Here is a 12,354-nt window from a genome sequence, read left to right on the forward strand (position 1 = left end):
CTAAAATAGAACTATATATTTCAAACAATGGAAAATCCAGGAATGTAACAATACCAGGGAAGGAAAGTTGCTACTCACAGTACAGCGGAGATGCTGAGTCGCGATAGGCACAACAAAAAGATTCACACAATTATAGCTCTTGACCATTAAGGCCTTTGTCAGCAGTACACACACACACACACACACACAACATTTATTAATTGTGGTAAGGAATGTGAATGTTACTTACTGTTGCACATTTTGTTATCTTTGCATTTGGGACATAGAGCTCATTAACTCAGGAAATAAAAAAGGGAATCTATGAAATGAAAATGTAAGGCAAGAAATAAAATTTCACTTGCACTACATTAATAAGATAATGAAGGCGAAAAGGGGAGAAAGTCAAGTTGATCTTCTAAAGCAATTGTTAATATTGTTTTCAAGTCTTCATTAGAATGCAGTTTGGAGTTGAAAATGAACTTCTCTCCCAATTATATTTTTCATGCTACCAATCCAAAGCCACCTTGATAGTCATAAATGTTTTCTAATTGTAATTGAAATTCAGAACCAGCCACTTTCATTGTGGGTTTCACGTAGCATTAAACCTCTGAGCTTGCTTGTTATGTCCTTTATAATTTGTGTTTCTCATTTATTAGAAAGGAGCTCCCTTTCCCGAAGATCTTTTTTAATATTATTCTTCACACAGTTTTAATTTTGCGTTAACATCTCTGATTGCAGCTACTGCAGGACAGGTTCAGTCTGGAGGTAGATGGCACCATCCTTTCTATAACACAGGAGAAAGTTGCAAATGATCAGACAACCACAATGGAGGATTCTGAGGTAATGACATGCTGCAGACTCTTGAAACTATACTCCCACAGTTTATTAATTGATTCTGACTAGTGTTTGTGAAGAAATACTGTACTTCCTAATTTTTCATATCATTTTTTTCCTTAAAAATAAGAGTCATTAAGACAATCGAAATCACTGAAGGTAGAGCTGTCGTGAACATGAAGATCAGTTTGAACATTGCAGTGCATTTCTAGACACGGTTCTATTGTTTTTTTAACAGAGAGGCAAACACACATGTAGTCTAACAACAGTACACACTACAATTAATAAAATGTGCATTAAGTTAGGAAGCCTCAGTACTGTTTATAACGTAAAAAAGTCAAAATGTGCAAATGAAAAGTTTTTCCTGTAAGTTAACTGCAGAGTTATTAACGTAATATTTACAAATTTTATGCATTAATACACCTAACAGTTAATGTGGATCTTTGTTTACATCCAACTTGTTACTCTGGATACTGAAATAATAATTTATGGTGTAATTATCAAACATGGGCAGCATAGCCTGTTGCAGTGTGAATACGGCATAGGCATAAACTAATACTTTTGAGTGCTACAGATCATGAATGAAGTGCAAAACGGACAGAACCAAACATCATTCTAGTCCGTGCCCATTCACTGAGCCCATAAAGTAAAATCTGACCTGAATCCCCTCATAAAGCATCACTCAGATCACTTCTGCATGGCCAGTGGTATCCAGTTTCGTAGCCCCTCTGCTGGGAACTTTATATAATTGGCCTCAGATCTGCAGGTGTGTTAATCACTCACTGCACTATACGTGGTGGAAGCTGACAAACTCTCACGCTGGATTTACTGACTGATGCGGGGGTAATACAGCATCTCATCTGATGTGTCGATAGAAGTGCCGACACAGTGTGATTTGAGGGGACCGCTATGCACGCTATAAACACACGAAGGATGGCGTGAGGTCTGAAACAGGATACGTAATGAATGCTATAAAGAAAAGTACATAGCTTCTGGAATACTTAACTTTAATCCATCCTTGTTGTATACATCGTTCTTGATGAGACATGCTTTATACGATAAGTATCAATTGCTATGTAAGGCTAATGGCGCCTTGCTAGGTCGTAGCCATGGACTTAGCTGAAGGCTATTCTAACTATCTGCTCGGCAAAGGAGTGCGGCTTCGTCAGTGTAGTCGCTAGCAAAGTCGTCCGTACAACTGGGGCGAGTGCTAGTCCGTCTCTCGAGACCCGCCGTGTGGTGGCGCTCGGTCTGGGATCACTAACAGTGGCGACATGCGGGTCCGACATGTACTAATGGACCGTGGCCGATTTAAAGCTACCACCTAGCAAGTGTGGTGACTTGACACCACATTCCTCCCCCGCAAATCGGCGAACGGTCGTGTTTTAAGGCTTCCGCCCGCCGTGGGGAGGACCCCATGTTGACGTATGCGATGAGGTGGGGAGCCTAACAACAGGCGAGGCTGTGCCACCCGCACCCGGCCATTCGGTCCGAGGGGAGCTAGGAAACGCCTGAAAACCTAGTCCAGGGTGCACGTCAACATGCGGTGTATGCGCCCTTAGAGATACAGGAGGGGCCGAAGGGTCGACCTCCATGTGGTCGGGGCACCCGACGGGCGAAGACGACATCTGGTCCGGAGCGGGCAAGAGTTCCATGGTGGAGGACTGCTGGTCACGGGAAGTGATCGGCGGCGCGTGACCCAGGGAGGCGCTTGGCGGCTGCAGCGACGTGTCCACTGCGGGCGGCACCGGCAGGAGAACAGGCGGCGGCGGCGCGTCGCCATGTGGCAAAATGGAAGGCAGCGTCGGTAACACCTGGGGATGAGGCGAGCCAGTAGATGGGTCCCCAGGGCACTGACCGGACGGCACCGTCGCTGAAAGCAGACAGGGAGCGGCAGAACCCAGGCGACGACAGAGGCGCAGCTGATTGAGATGCCGACACACCTCACTAGAGGCCCCCAAAACCAAATACATCGCGCGTCCGAGGCAGCGAAGAATGCGCCCTGCGAGCCAACGCCGTGAATCTCGATAGTTGCGATAGAATACAACGTCGCCTGGAGCAAAAGCAGGAGTCTGCCGCTGCACAGGAACCTGATGCGGCGGATGCAGCAAAGACATCAAGGTTCGATGAGGACGACCGTGGAGCAACTCAGCCGGCGAGCGACCATCTCGGGGCTGAGAGTGATACGAAGACAAAAAGAGCAACAATGCGTCCTCCCGAGAATGTGACGCTATCAACTTCAACATCTGTGACTTGAAAGTCCGGACCAATCGTTCAGCGGCACCGTTTGACTGTGGCGAAAAACGGCGCGGATGTCAGATGTTGAATACCATTGGTCTTGCAGAATGACTGAAATTCTGCGGACATGAATTGTGGGCCATTGTCGGAAACAATAGTCTGTGGAAGACCTGCAATGCAAAAAATAGCGGATAACGCTTGGATGGTGGCAGAAGACGTCGTGGAAGACATCCGGACAACAAAAGGAAAATTACTGAAAGAATCGACCACAACCAACCATCGAGCATTCCAGAATGGGCCAGCAAAATCTATGTGCAAGCGTTGCCAAGGGGAAGTGGCTTGTGGCCATGCAAAGAATTTCCGCAGCGGTGCGGATTGTTGTTCGGCACACGCCATGCAAGAAGAGCACATATTCGTAATCGCAGCATCGATTCCGAACCAAGTACAGTGCTGACGAGCAAGTTGTTTCGTTCGCACTAGACCCAAATGTCCTTGGTGAAGAAGCCGTAAGACAGAGGACTGTAACGAACGTGGGACCACGACTCTGGACTGATCATTATCAGAACGCAACAGCAAAACACCATGTCGTACAAAAAGTCTCTCCTTGTGAGCAAAAAAGCGGCGAACCAGTGGATCCTCGATCCGCGACTTTGACAAGGGCCATTGCGTAGCAACAAAACGCAAAACAGTAGCAAGGACAGGGTCAGCAGCTGTGGCTGTAGCTACACGACGAAATTCAATCGGAAACGATTCGACCACGTTATCGGTTTCCGAGTCAAGGAACATGCAAGCAAGTTCGGAAGAATCGAATGCTTTATCCTCAGCAACAGGCAAACGTGACAACGCATTGGCATTTCCGTGCTTAGCAGTGGACCGATACAAGATATCGTAGCGGTACTGCGAGAGGAAAATAGACCAGCGAATGAATTTCTGCACTGTACGTGGAGGTACAGGCTTGTTCGGATGAAATAGCGATGTCAAAGGTTTGTGGTCTGTGATGATGGTAAAATGACGACCATACAAGAAATCATGGAATTTAGTAACACCAAACACGAGAGCCAAAGCTTCTTTCTCTATCTGTGAATAATTTCTTTGCGCAGATGAGAGCAATTTGGACGCAAAGGCAATAAGGCGATCATGCGAACCATCTTTGTGCGCTAGCACAGCTCCGATCCCAAAATCCGATGCATCTACCATCAACAAAAGGGGTTTCTGGGGATCGAATGGCGTAAGGCAAGTATCTGAAAGCAACGCCGATTTCAACTGGCGAAAGGTGCATTCGCATTCCGTCGTCCAGACAAACGGAACACCTTTACGGCGTAAACGATGAAGCGGAGCTGAAATGGAAGAAGCACGCGGCACAAATTTATTGTAATAGTCAATTTTTCCCAACACACTCTGTAGCTGCTTCAAATTCTGCGGCGAAGGCAAGTCTTGTATGGCACGGAGGTGCTATGGACTTGGATGTATGCCGTGGGCATTGATTACATGTCCCAGATATGGTAAGTCACGAGCAAAAAACACACATTTGTCCTTCCGCAAGCGAAGACCATTTTGTCGCAAGACCCGAAATAATGTGCGTAGGTTGGCTAAATGTTCGTCTTCTGTCTTTTCGGAGATCACAATATCGTCCAGATAGTTTGCTGCAGTAGGGACCAACGCACAAACAGTTTGTAGATACTGCTGAAACAATGCAGGGGCGGTTGCACACCCGAATGGCAGTCTTTTGAATCAGTACAAACTAAGATGCGTGTTAACCACCAAAACGCGCTGGGATTCTCCGTCCACTGGTATTTGCAAGTACGCATCTGCGAGGTCCAACTTTGAAAAGTATTTACCCGGGCACAGTTTGTCAAAAAGATCTTCCAGGCGGGGTAAGGGAAAAGTTGCAATCACTAGTTGTGGATTCACTGTTGCCTTGAAGTCCACACAAAGTCTCAGTTTTCTGGAAGGTTTTGGCAAAATTACTAATGGTGAGGCCCAGAGAGAAGCCTGTACACGTTCAATTACACCTTGTGATTCTAAATCGTGTAATGTTCTTGCGACCTCATCACGCAATGCGTGGGGAACATTGCGCGCTCTGAAAAATTTCGGTTGCGCGTTTACTTTCAGTTCCAAATGTGCTTCATAGTTCTTAGCGCAACCAAGGCCCGGTGCAAAAATGTCTGCAAATTCTTCACATAGACGAGAAACACTGGCAGAAGGCACAGTCTGGTTCACTGATAGGACCTGATTGACTATTGACAAGTTAAACAACTGAAATAAATCTAAACCAAACAAGTTCACAGCAGAAGAAGAACGAAGAACGTAAAATGACACAAGTTTTGTTTGTCCCTTGTATGTGGCAAGAAGGCTGCACTGTCCTAACACAGGGATATGCTGTCCTGAATAACTAGTGAGCTGAACATTTGCGGCACGCAACGGAGGTTTGCCCAGTTGTTTGTACGTGTCGTGATTGATCAATGAAACTGCAGCTCCGGTATCGAGCTGGAATGGTATCACTTTGCCTTCAAAGTCCAAGTCTACAAAAAGTTTATTGTCCTGCTGACAACAAGAGCGACTTTCTCGTGCAGTTTGAACTGATACAGGTACAGAAGCACTTGCGACCTGACGAGATTTCCGGCGACGTCGACGCACACTTTTTGTGGGACGAACACAGTCACTGTTAGAGAAAGTGGCACTGGACGGGGTGGAATTAACTACATGAATGTCCATGGGCGAAGGTCCACGAGCCTGAGTGTCCTTGGTTCGATTTCGGCGCGAAGCAAAGGGCCTGGAATGGTTGTGATTGTCTGATCTGAGCTTTTTCTGGCAAACACTTTGAACATGGCCTTTCTTATTACAGTAAAAACAAATAGCTTGGCGTGACGGGCAATTGGCACGCGAATGTCTAGTTGCACACCGTGGGCATGATTTCACTGCATTTGCTTGCCTACGCGGCACACGTGTTTGAAAGCTAAGCCGCAGCTGCGCGGACGTGCGCGAGGGCTGTGTAGCGTTCCGTGCAGTGCGCCTGGCGGGCCGGTTAATGTGACACACGGCCGGCGAAGTTTCAAATGATTCCTGAGCAAAGTCAAGTGTGTCTTGCCTATCCAATATGTCTATCACTTGTTGAAGGGAGGGATTAACTAGTTTCAAAATCTGTTCCCGTATACGAACATCAGAAACGTTCTGTGCAATTGCATCACGTACCATTGTATCTGAATAAGGGAGGCCACAGTCACACTCAAAAGCACAATCCCTAGTAAGGCCTTGCAATGTTGCAACCCACTCCTTATTAGTCTGACCGGCCGTACGTTTTGTACGAAAGAACGTATACCTTTTTGCAACGACATTGACTGTTTCTTTGAAATAGGCATCTAACGCCGACAAAATTTCTTCGTAGGATAGAGTTGCTATGTTGCGTCGGGGAAATAATTTCACTATCACATGATACGTTTGCACCCCTACACACGCCAATAAATGAGGCTGCCGCTCGTTACCTTGAATTCTGTAGGCGGCGAGATGGAATCCAAATTGGCGTGACCACTCCGTCCAGGTTTCTATGGCTGGGTCAAAGGGCTGGAACGGGGGTGCAACTGCATGTTGTGGCTGCGGTAGCGATGAAGCGGCGGCGGCCGCATCGTTTTTCAGTGCATGTTGACCCTGGATGAGCTGTCCAAGGGCATCCAATAAGGCCTGCGTCTGCTGATTCTGCAAGCGATAAAATTCGGACAGTACATCTGGCGAAGCCATGACACAAGTAAATGCAAGCAAGTAGAAAGAACAAGACCCTTTATTGACTCGTCGCCATATGATGTGTCGATAGAAGTGCCGACAGAGTGTGATTTGAGGGGACCGCTATGCACGCTATAAACACACGAAGGATGGCATGAGGTCTGAAACAGGATACGTAATGAATGCTATAAAGAAAAGTACGTAGCTTCTGGAATACTTATCTTTAATCCATCCTTGTTGTATACATTGTTCTTGATGAGACATGCTTTATACGATAAGTATCAATTGCTATGTAAGGCTAATGGCGCCTTGCTAGGTCGTAGCCATGGACTTAGCTGAAGGCTATTCTAACTATCTGCTCGGCAAAGGAGCGCGGCTTCATCAGTGTAGTCGCTAGCAAAGTCGTCCGTACAACTGGGGCGAGTGCTAGTCCGTCTCTCGAGACCCGCCGTGTGGTGACGCTCGGTCTGGGATCACTAACAGTGGCGACATGCGGGTCCGACATGTACTAATGGACCGCGGCCGATTTAAAGCTACCACCTAGCAAGTGTGGTGTCTGGCGGTGACACCACATCATCACCTGAGGTTGAGAAGGTATGGATGAATTCAGCCAAACTTATATTAGCTCCATTTTGGTGGTGGTGGGCGCGGGGGCGTGGTGGGGGGGGGCGGGGGGGGGGGGGGGAGGTAGTGTGACCAATACTGGAGCTGATGGTGTTTCTCTGAGATAGGGACAGGGACAGGGACAGATATCCTATGGCACCAATTATGTATATGGCAAAGCTGTGCACTACATGATGATTTGAGACCCTGCACAGAAGTTCTGTGGTGTGCCATGAAACTGGGAGTGACTAATGCTGTTGGTCCAATACTAACAAGCTGCAATTGAAGTTCCCTCAGTATCCATGGTCAAAGCTGGTTTTGGTGGCAGAGTGAGCATGATTCTGGGTCACCCAAAGACACAACTGTCATGCATGTGCAGCAGAAAGCATGACCAGAAACCAACTTGTCTGCCAATCAAAAGTCTGTGTTCAAAACCAGGTGCCAGTTGTGAGGTGGTAGGATTGGGGTGGTGTGAAGAGGCTGAACAGTATCCTTGGTTGGCGTGCTCACAAACTTTTGGTTTGGCTGCATCTGGCAAAGGACATCGACTGGGACATTTTTGTAAACAGAGTAAATGCAGCATAAAGATAAGTTGGTGCAATTATCATCTTCATCTGGAACACTTTTGACTAAATCTGCTTGCACTCTATTTATTTCAGTCAGTGATGCAATAATTAAGAAATCTAAAATTCCATAATACCTTTATTCATCCACTTTAATGTGTTTAATTTCTGTCAAAAACGGGATTGAAGTCTGCTGGAAGAGTAGTTGTTCAGTCCCAAAAAATTTATCATAGGTGAGGACGACATGTGTTTTGTAATTATGCAGCAAATAGATTGCAGTGAGATAAGTCTGTAGTTCATTGCATATGTCCTGTGATCGTTGTTTTCAGTTTATGGCTCACGTATTTCATGTTATGATTTTTTGCTTGCATGTGATGTTCTTAAGTAGGAACTGTGTTGCAATCTTCTATGGTGACTTAATTTTGGAAGACATTTAATACTTCAGTCATATTATCATCTTTCATTCTGGTACCGTCGTGATCACTGGATGTTTTTACAGATGATTTTTATCGATTGACTTACGTTATGTTGGATCAAAACTTTCTAAAGTTTGTTGACAATGTGGCAAGTAAGATCTGTCTTATCAATTCATTAAATGCTTCCCATGTAAGATGCTAACACTTTTTTTTATTTTGTTAAATTTTTGCATCTCCTCAAGGATTTGGTTCTGTTTGAGCTAGTTATGCTAGTCTCTCTGCCTTTGTACCAAATTTCTAATATTGAATGTTACTGCTGAATGATGGTTGTTTTATCGTCTTTCACTGTTTTCCATGCTCCAAACTTGTCACCTGGCCTACAGTATTTATATAGATCATCTACATTCTGCTCTTCAGATCTCTTTTATTTGCTGTTGACAGCCTAAGTAGCTTGTAATCATTTTATTGCTACCTTTGTTATGCAGAAAATTCTTTCCACTTTTATTAGCTTCACATTGAACACTAGTGAGGGATAGTATAATATCCTTGTGTTTACTGATTCCTGTATCTGCAGTCACTGAATTCAAAAGTTAAAGCGTATTTCTCTCTTGAGTGATTTATCTAACCAGTTCTTCAAAATAATTTTTGGAAAATATGTTCACTAGAATGTCACAAGATAGTTTACTCCCACCTCTTGTTCTAAATAACCAGTGCATTTCAAAGTTCCTAATTGGCATATTGTAATCTCCTCCAATGTCATAGTGCGTGAGCGAAGATTCTGCATGCTCTCCCTTCTTTGACATTTGTCCACATTATTTTGCATTTTGCTTAAGATATCCGATTATTATTTTGGATCACCTTGTACTATTACTTCACTTAGATTATCTCATTTTTTGGTTCTTTGTATCTCATCTGACATAACTGAGTTTTCCAAATAAATAAGGACACCCCAGCCATTGTTCAGCTTCTCTTCCCACCATATATTCCATTTGGAATTTAAGTAATTTTTTCCCCTTTGTTGCATGGAATGTGGGGTGTGATAACTTAAAGATGGAAAGATTAGCACAAGATAGAAGAAGATAGGGGACAGAATCAAATGAGTTGAAAGATGGATGAGTTGAAAAAAATATTTATGGCTTCAACCAGTTTTGTTTTTATACTGTTATGTGTGTATTACTACTATGAATAAGCAAAATTGATTATGGGGCCTTGGACTGAACACTTTGAAGTTGACTAATATCAGGTTTATATTTTATATTTTTGGTGTGCAAGGACCTATTGTCTCCAGTAAAATAAATACAAATTATTTGTTGTTGGCTCTGTAGTGTACTACATTAAACAACTTACACCTACTTTGTCATCGGTAGACAATAGACTACAAATAGTTACCAAAGAAACATCCTAAATTTCCCTCACCTCTCCTCACATTTCCCATTTGTCCTTTTTTTGACATTTCCCAACCACATTCTTCCTCCCCTAATTCCAACTCCCCAATCGTCAAACATGAAACTTCTGTTGTGTGACTGTATAACATTAGCAGGGAAAAATTAGTTACACATTAAAAATATCATCACTATACTACAGTAGTGACCAAGATGTTAAATTTATCACCTCACAACCCAGTGTCCTGATTTTCTATCATTTTCAAATGTATTTTTGTTGCTCTGTCTCAGTTGTAATTATATTTTGTAAATATATCCTTAGACATGTTTTTCTGCATAGCTGCAAAATCAAGTGTCATTTGAGAGTTTAAATGAAATTTCAGAGTGCATCAGATAAAGAAACTGAGTCCAGAGATGTGGATGAAGACTTCAAGATTGTAAGAGAAGCAATAGAAGAGGTATTTGATGAACCGAAGACCCCAACTACTGTCCTGTACACTATAAAAAATTGTGAGGAAATGTGAGTGTTACTTTCAGTTTGTACAAAAACTGGAGTATACATTACTTGAATATTTAGAAAAATGATGCACCTGAGATATGTTAAGCCAATTGACAAGTATGGTCGAAATACTCACTGAAGGTGTCTATATGGACTAGAAACTAAACTAGCTACATATCAGTAATAATCAATGCATTGTTTACTTACTGTTTGTACAGTTGTGTTATGAAGTGTGAAATGTCTCAGACTTTTAATTTGAATGAAATATAGAATTATACAAGTAGCTTGGCAATATCCACATATCAAAAATTATGTCAGAAATTTTGTGCTAAAAAATCTACAGTCTTGTGCACAGTTGCCCCCAGTTCTTTTTACTGTTAATATGCCTTTTGGAGAACTTGAGTCATGAAATAATAATACAGAACAATATTTGAAATTCCTGGACGGAGCAATACATAAAATAAGGGAAAGGCCTCCAGTCTCCTATAGCAGACCAATGCTCGGCACACAAAGCCTCATACCAGGAAACAGCACTCACACTAGCTTTCAAGCTCTTGCTCTTTTTCTAACAAAAGTACACGAGGTAAAGAACTACCGCACAGACGCTGGAACGCACATTCCCTTATCCACTAGAGTGCATGTTTCTACATATACATCTACATGGATATTCTGCAAGTAACATTTAAGTGCCTGGTAGAAGGTTCATTGAACCACCTTCACAATTCTCTATTAGTCAAATCTCATATAGTGCGCGGAAAGAGCGAACACACATATCTTTCTGTACGAGCTCTGATTTCCCTTATTTTATCATGGTGATCGTTTCTCCCTATGTAGGTCGATGTCAACAACAGTGTCAAAAGCCTTCTGGAAATCCAGAAATACGGAATTGATATGAAATCCCTTGTCAGTAGCACTCAACACTTCATGTGAGTAAAGAACTAGTTGTGTTTCACAAGAACGATGTTTTCTAAACCCATGTTGACTGTGTGTCAGTAGAATGTTTTCTTCAAGGTAATTCATAATGTTCGAACACAATATACGTTCCAGAATCCTGCTGCATATTGACGTTGAATGATATGGGCCTGTAATTAAGTGGATCACTCCTACTACCTTTCTTGAATATTGGTGTGAGCTAATGCATCAGCATACTCTGAAAGGAACCTAATTGGTATACAGTCTGGACCAGAAGTCTTGCTTTCATTAAGCAATTTAAGTTGCTTCACTTTGGGTGTCTGTGGTTTTGTATGTGACTGTGTAATTTTTGCTAGAAAAAGAGCAAGAACTCGAAAGCTCACGTGAATGCTGTTTATGGCTAAGTCAGGGTGTATACGACCCGGGACAACCGGGAGATCCGGGAAAAACCTGGGAAAAGCCCAGGAATTTTTTAGAATTCCGGGAATTTTTCGTTGTTATATTTTTTAGCTAAATTTTTGTAATTTTGACTGGTAAGAACCGATTTTCTAACAAAGGATATTACTGTATCCTGCTACTGCAGATTAATACTGCAGCATTAAAACATGAACAAGAGAAAGAAAAAAAACGAAAATAAAACTTAAATTGCAAAGGAAATGCGCCATATAAAATAACACAGTGCACGTACAAGCGTCTGCCAACAGCAAAATGTGTCAAAGGCTTTAGGAAGACTGTGCTATGTTTCATTACAACAAATTACCTCTGATGAGCGTGACGTCACAACTATTTACATTAGATTCATTTAAGCAGTTACAAGCGGGCTCACGCACATGCGCAGTTGAGTTGAGGCACGTATGAGTAATACCTTCTCCCGCTTCTGGCTCCAGAAATGTGGCTATTGGCCGTGTAAGCAGCAGCAGTAGCAACGAGCCACATGGGGTACCCGGAAAATTTTACTGGCGTGTCCAGGCTGCCAGATTCACGCTTGTGCAGCAGGCCCGTATCTAGTGGGTGAGAGGGGGGAGGGACTGCAAACCAAGGTATCTGAACCTGGCTGCAGTTTAGGGGGGAGGGGACAAATCTATATTCTTCAGGAAAAAAACCTTGTTTCACAAAGCACCTAGCACCCAGTGCACGTCGGTCTATAGATTATTCGTATGATTTTGAAACGCACCCGTACTGGTTTTTGGACATTTTTGATCACATTCTAA

At 43.3% G+C, this 12,354-nt stretch overlaps 1 protein-coding gene across 1 annotated transcript in view; it reads left to right on the plus strand.

Annotated features, from left to right (window-relative positions):
- LOC126236385 (TAF5-like RNA polymerase II p300/CBP-associated factor-associated factor 65 kDa subunit 5L) overlaps positions 1–12,354 on the plus strand; it is a 148,351-nt gene that overhangs the window by 88,204 nt on the left and 47,793 nt on the right. The window contains exons 5-6 of the mRNA XM_049945672.1: positions 718–819; positions 10,116–10,252. Coding sequence (XP_049801629.1) covers positions 718–819; positions 10,116–10,252 — 239 coding nt within the window. The remainder of the gene's footprint in view (positions 1–717; positions 820–10,115; positions 10,253–12,354) is intronic.

The sequence above is a fragment of the Schistocerca nitens genome, chromosome 2, assembly GCF_023898315.1.
Source record: "Schistocerca nitens isolate TAMUIC-IGC-003100 chromosome 2, iqSchNite1.1, whole genome shotgun sequence".
Taxonomy (NCBI): Eukaryota; Metazoa; Arthropoda; class Insecta; order Orthoptera; family Acrididae; genus Schistocerca; species Schistocerca nitens.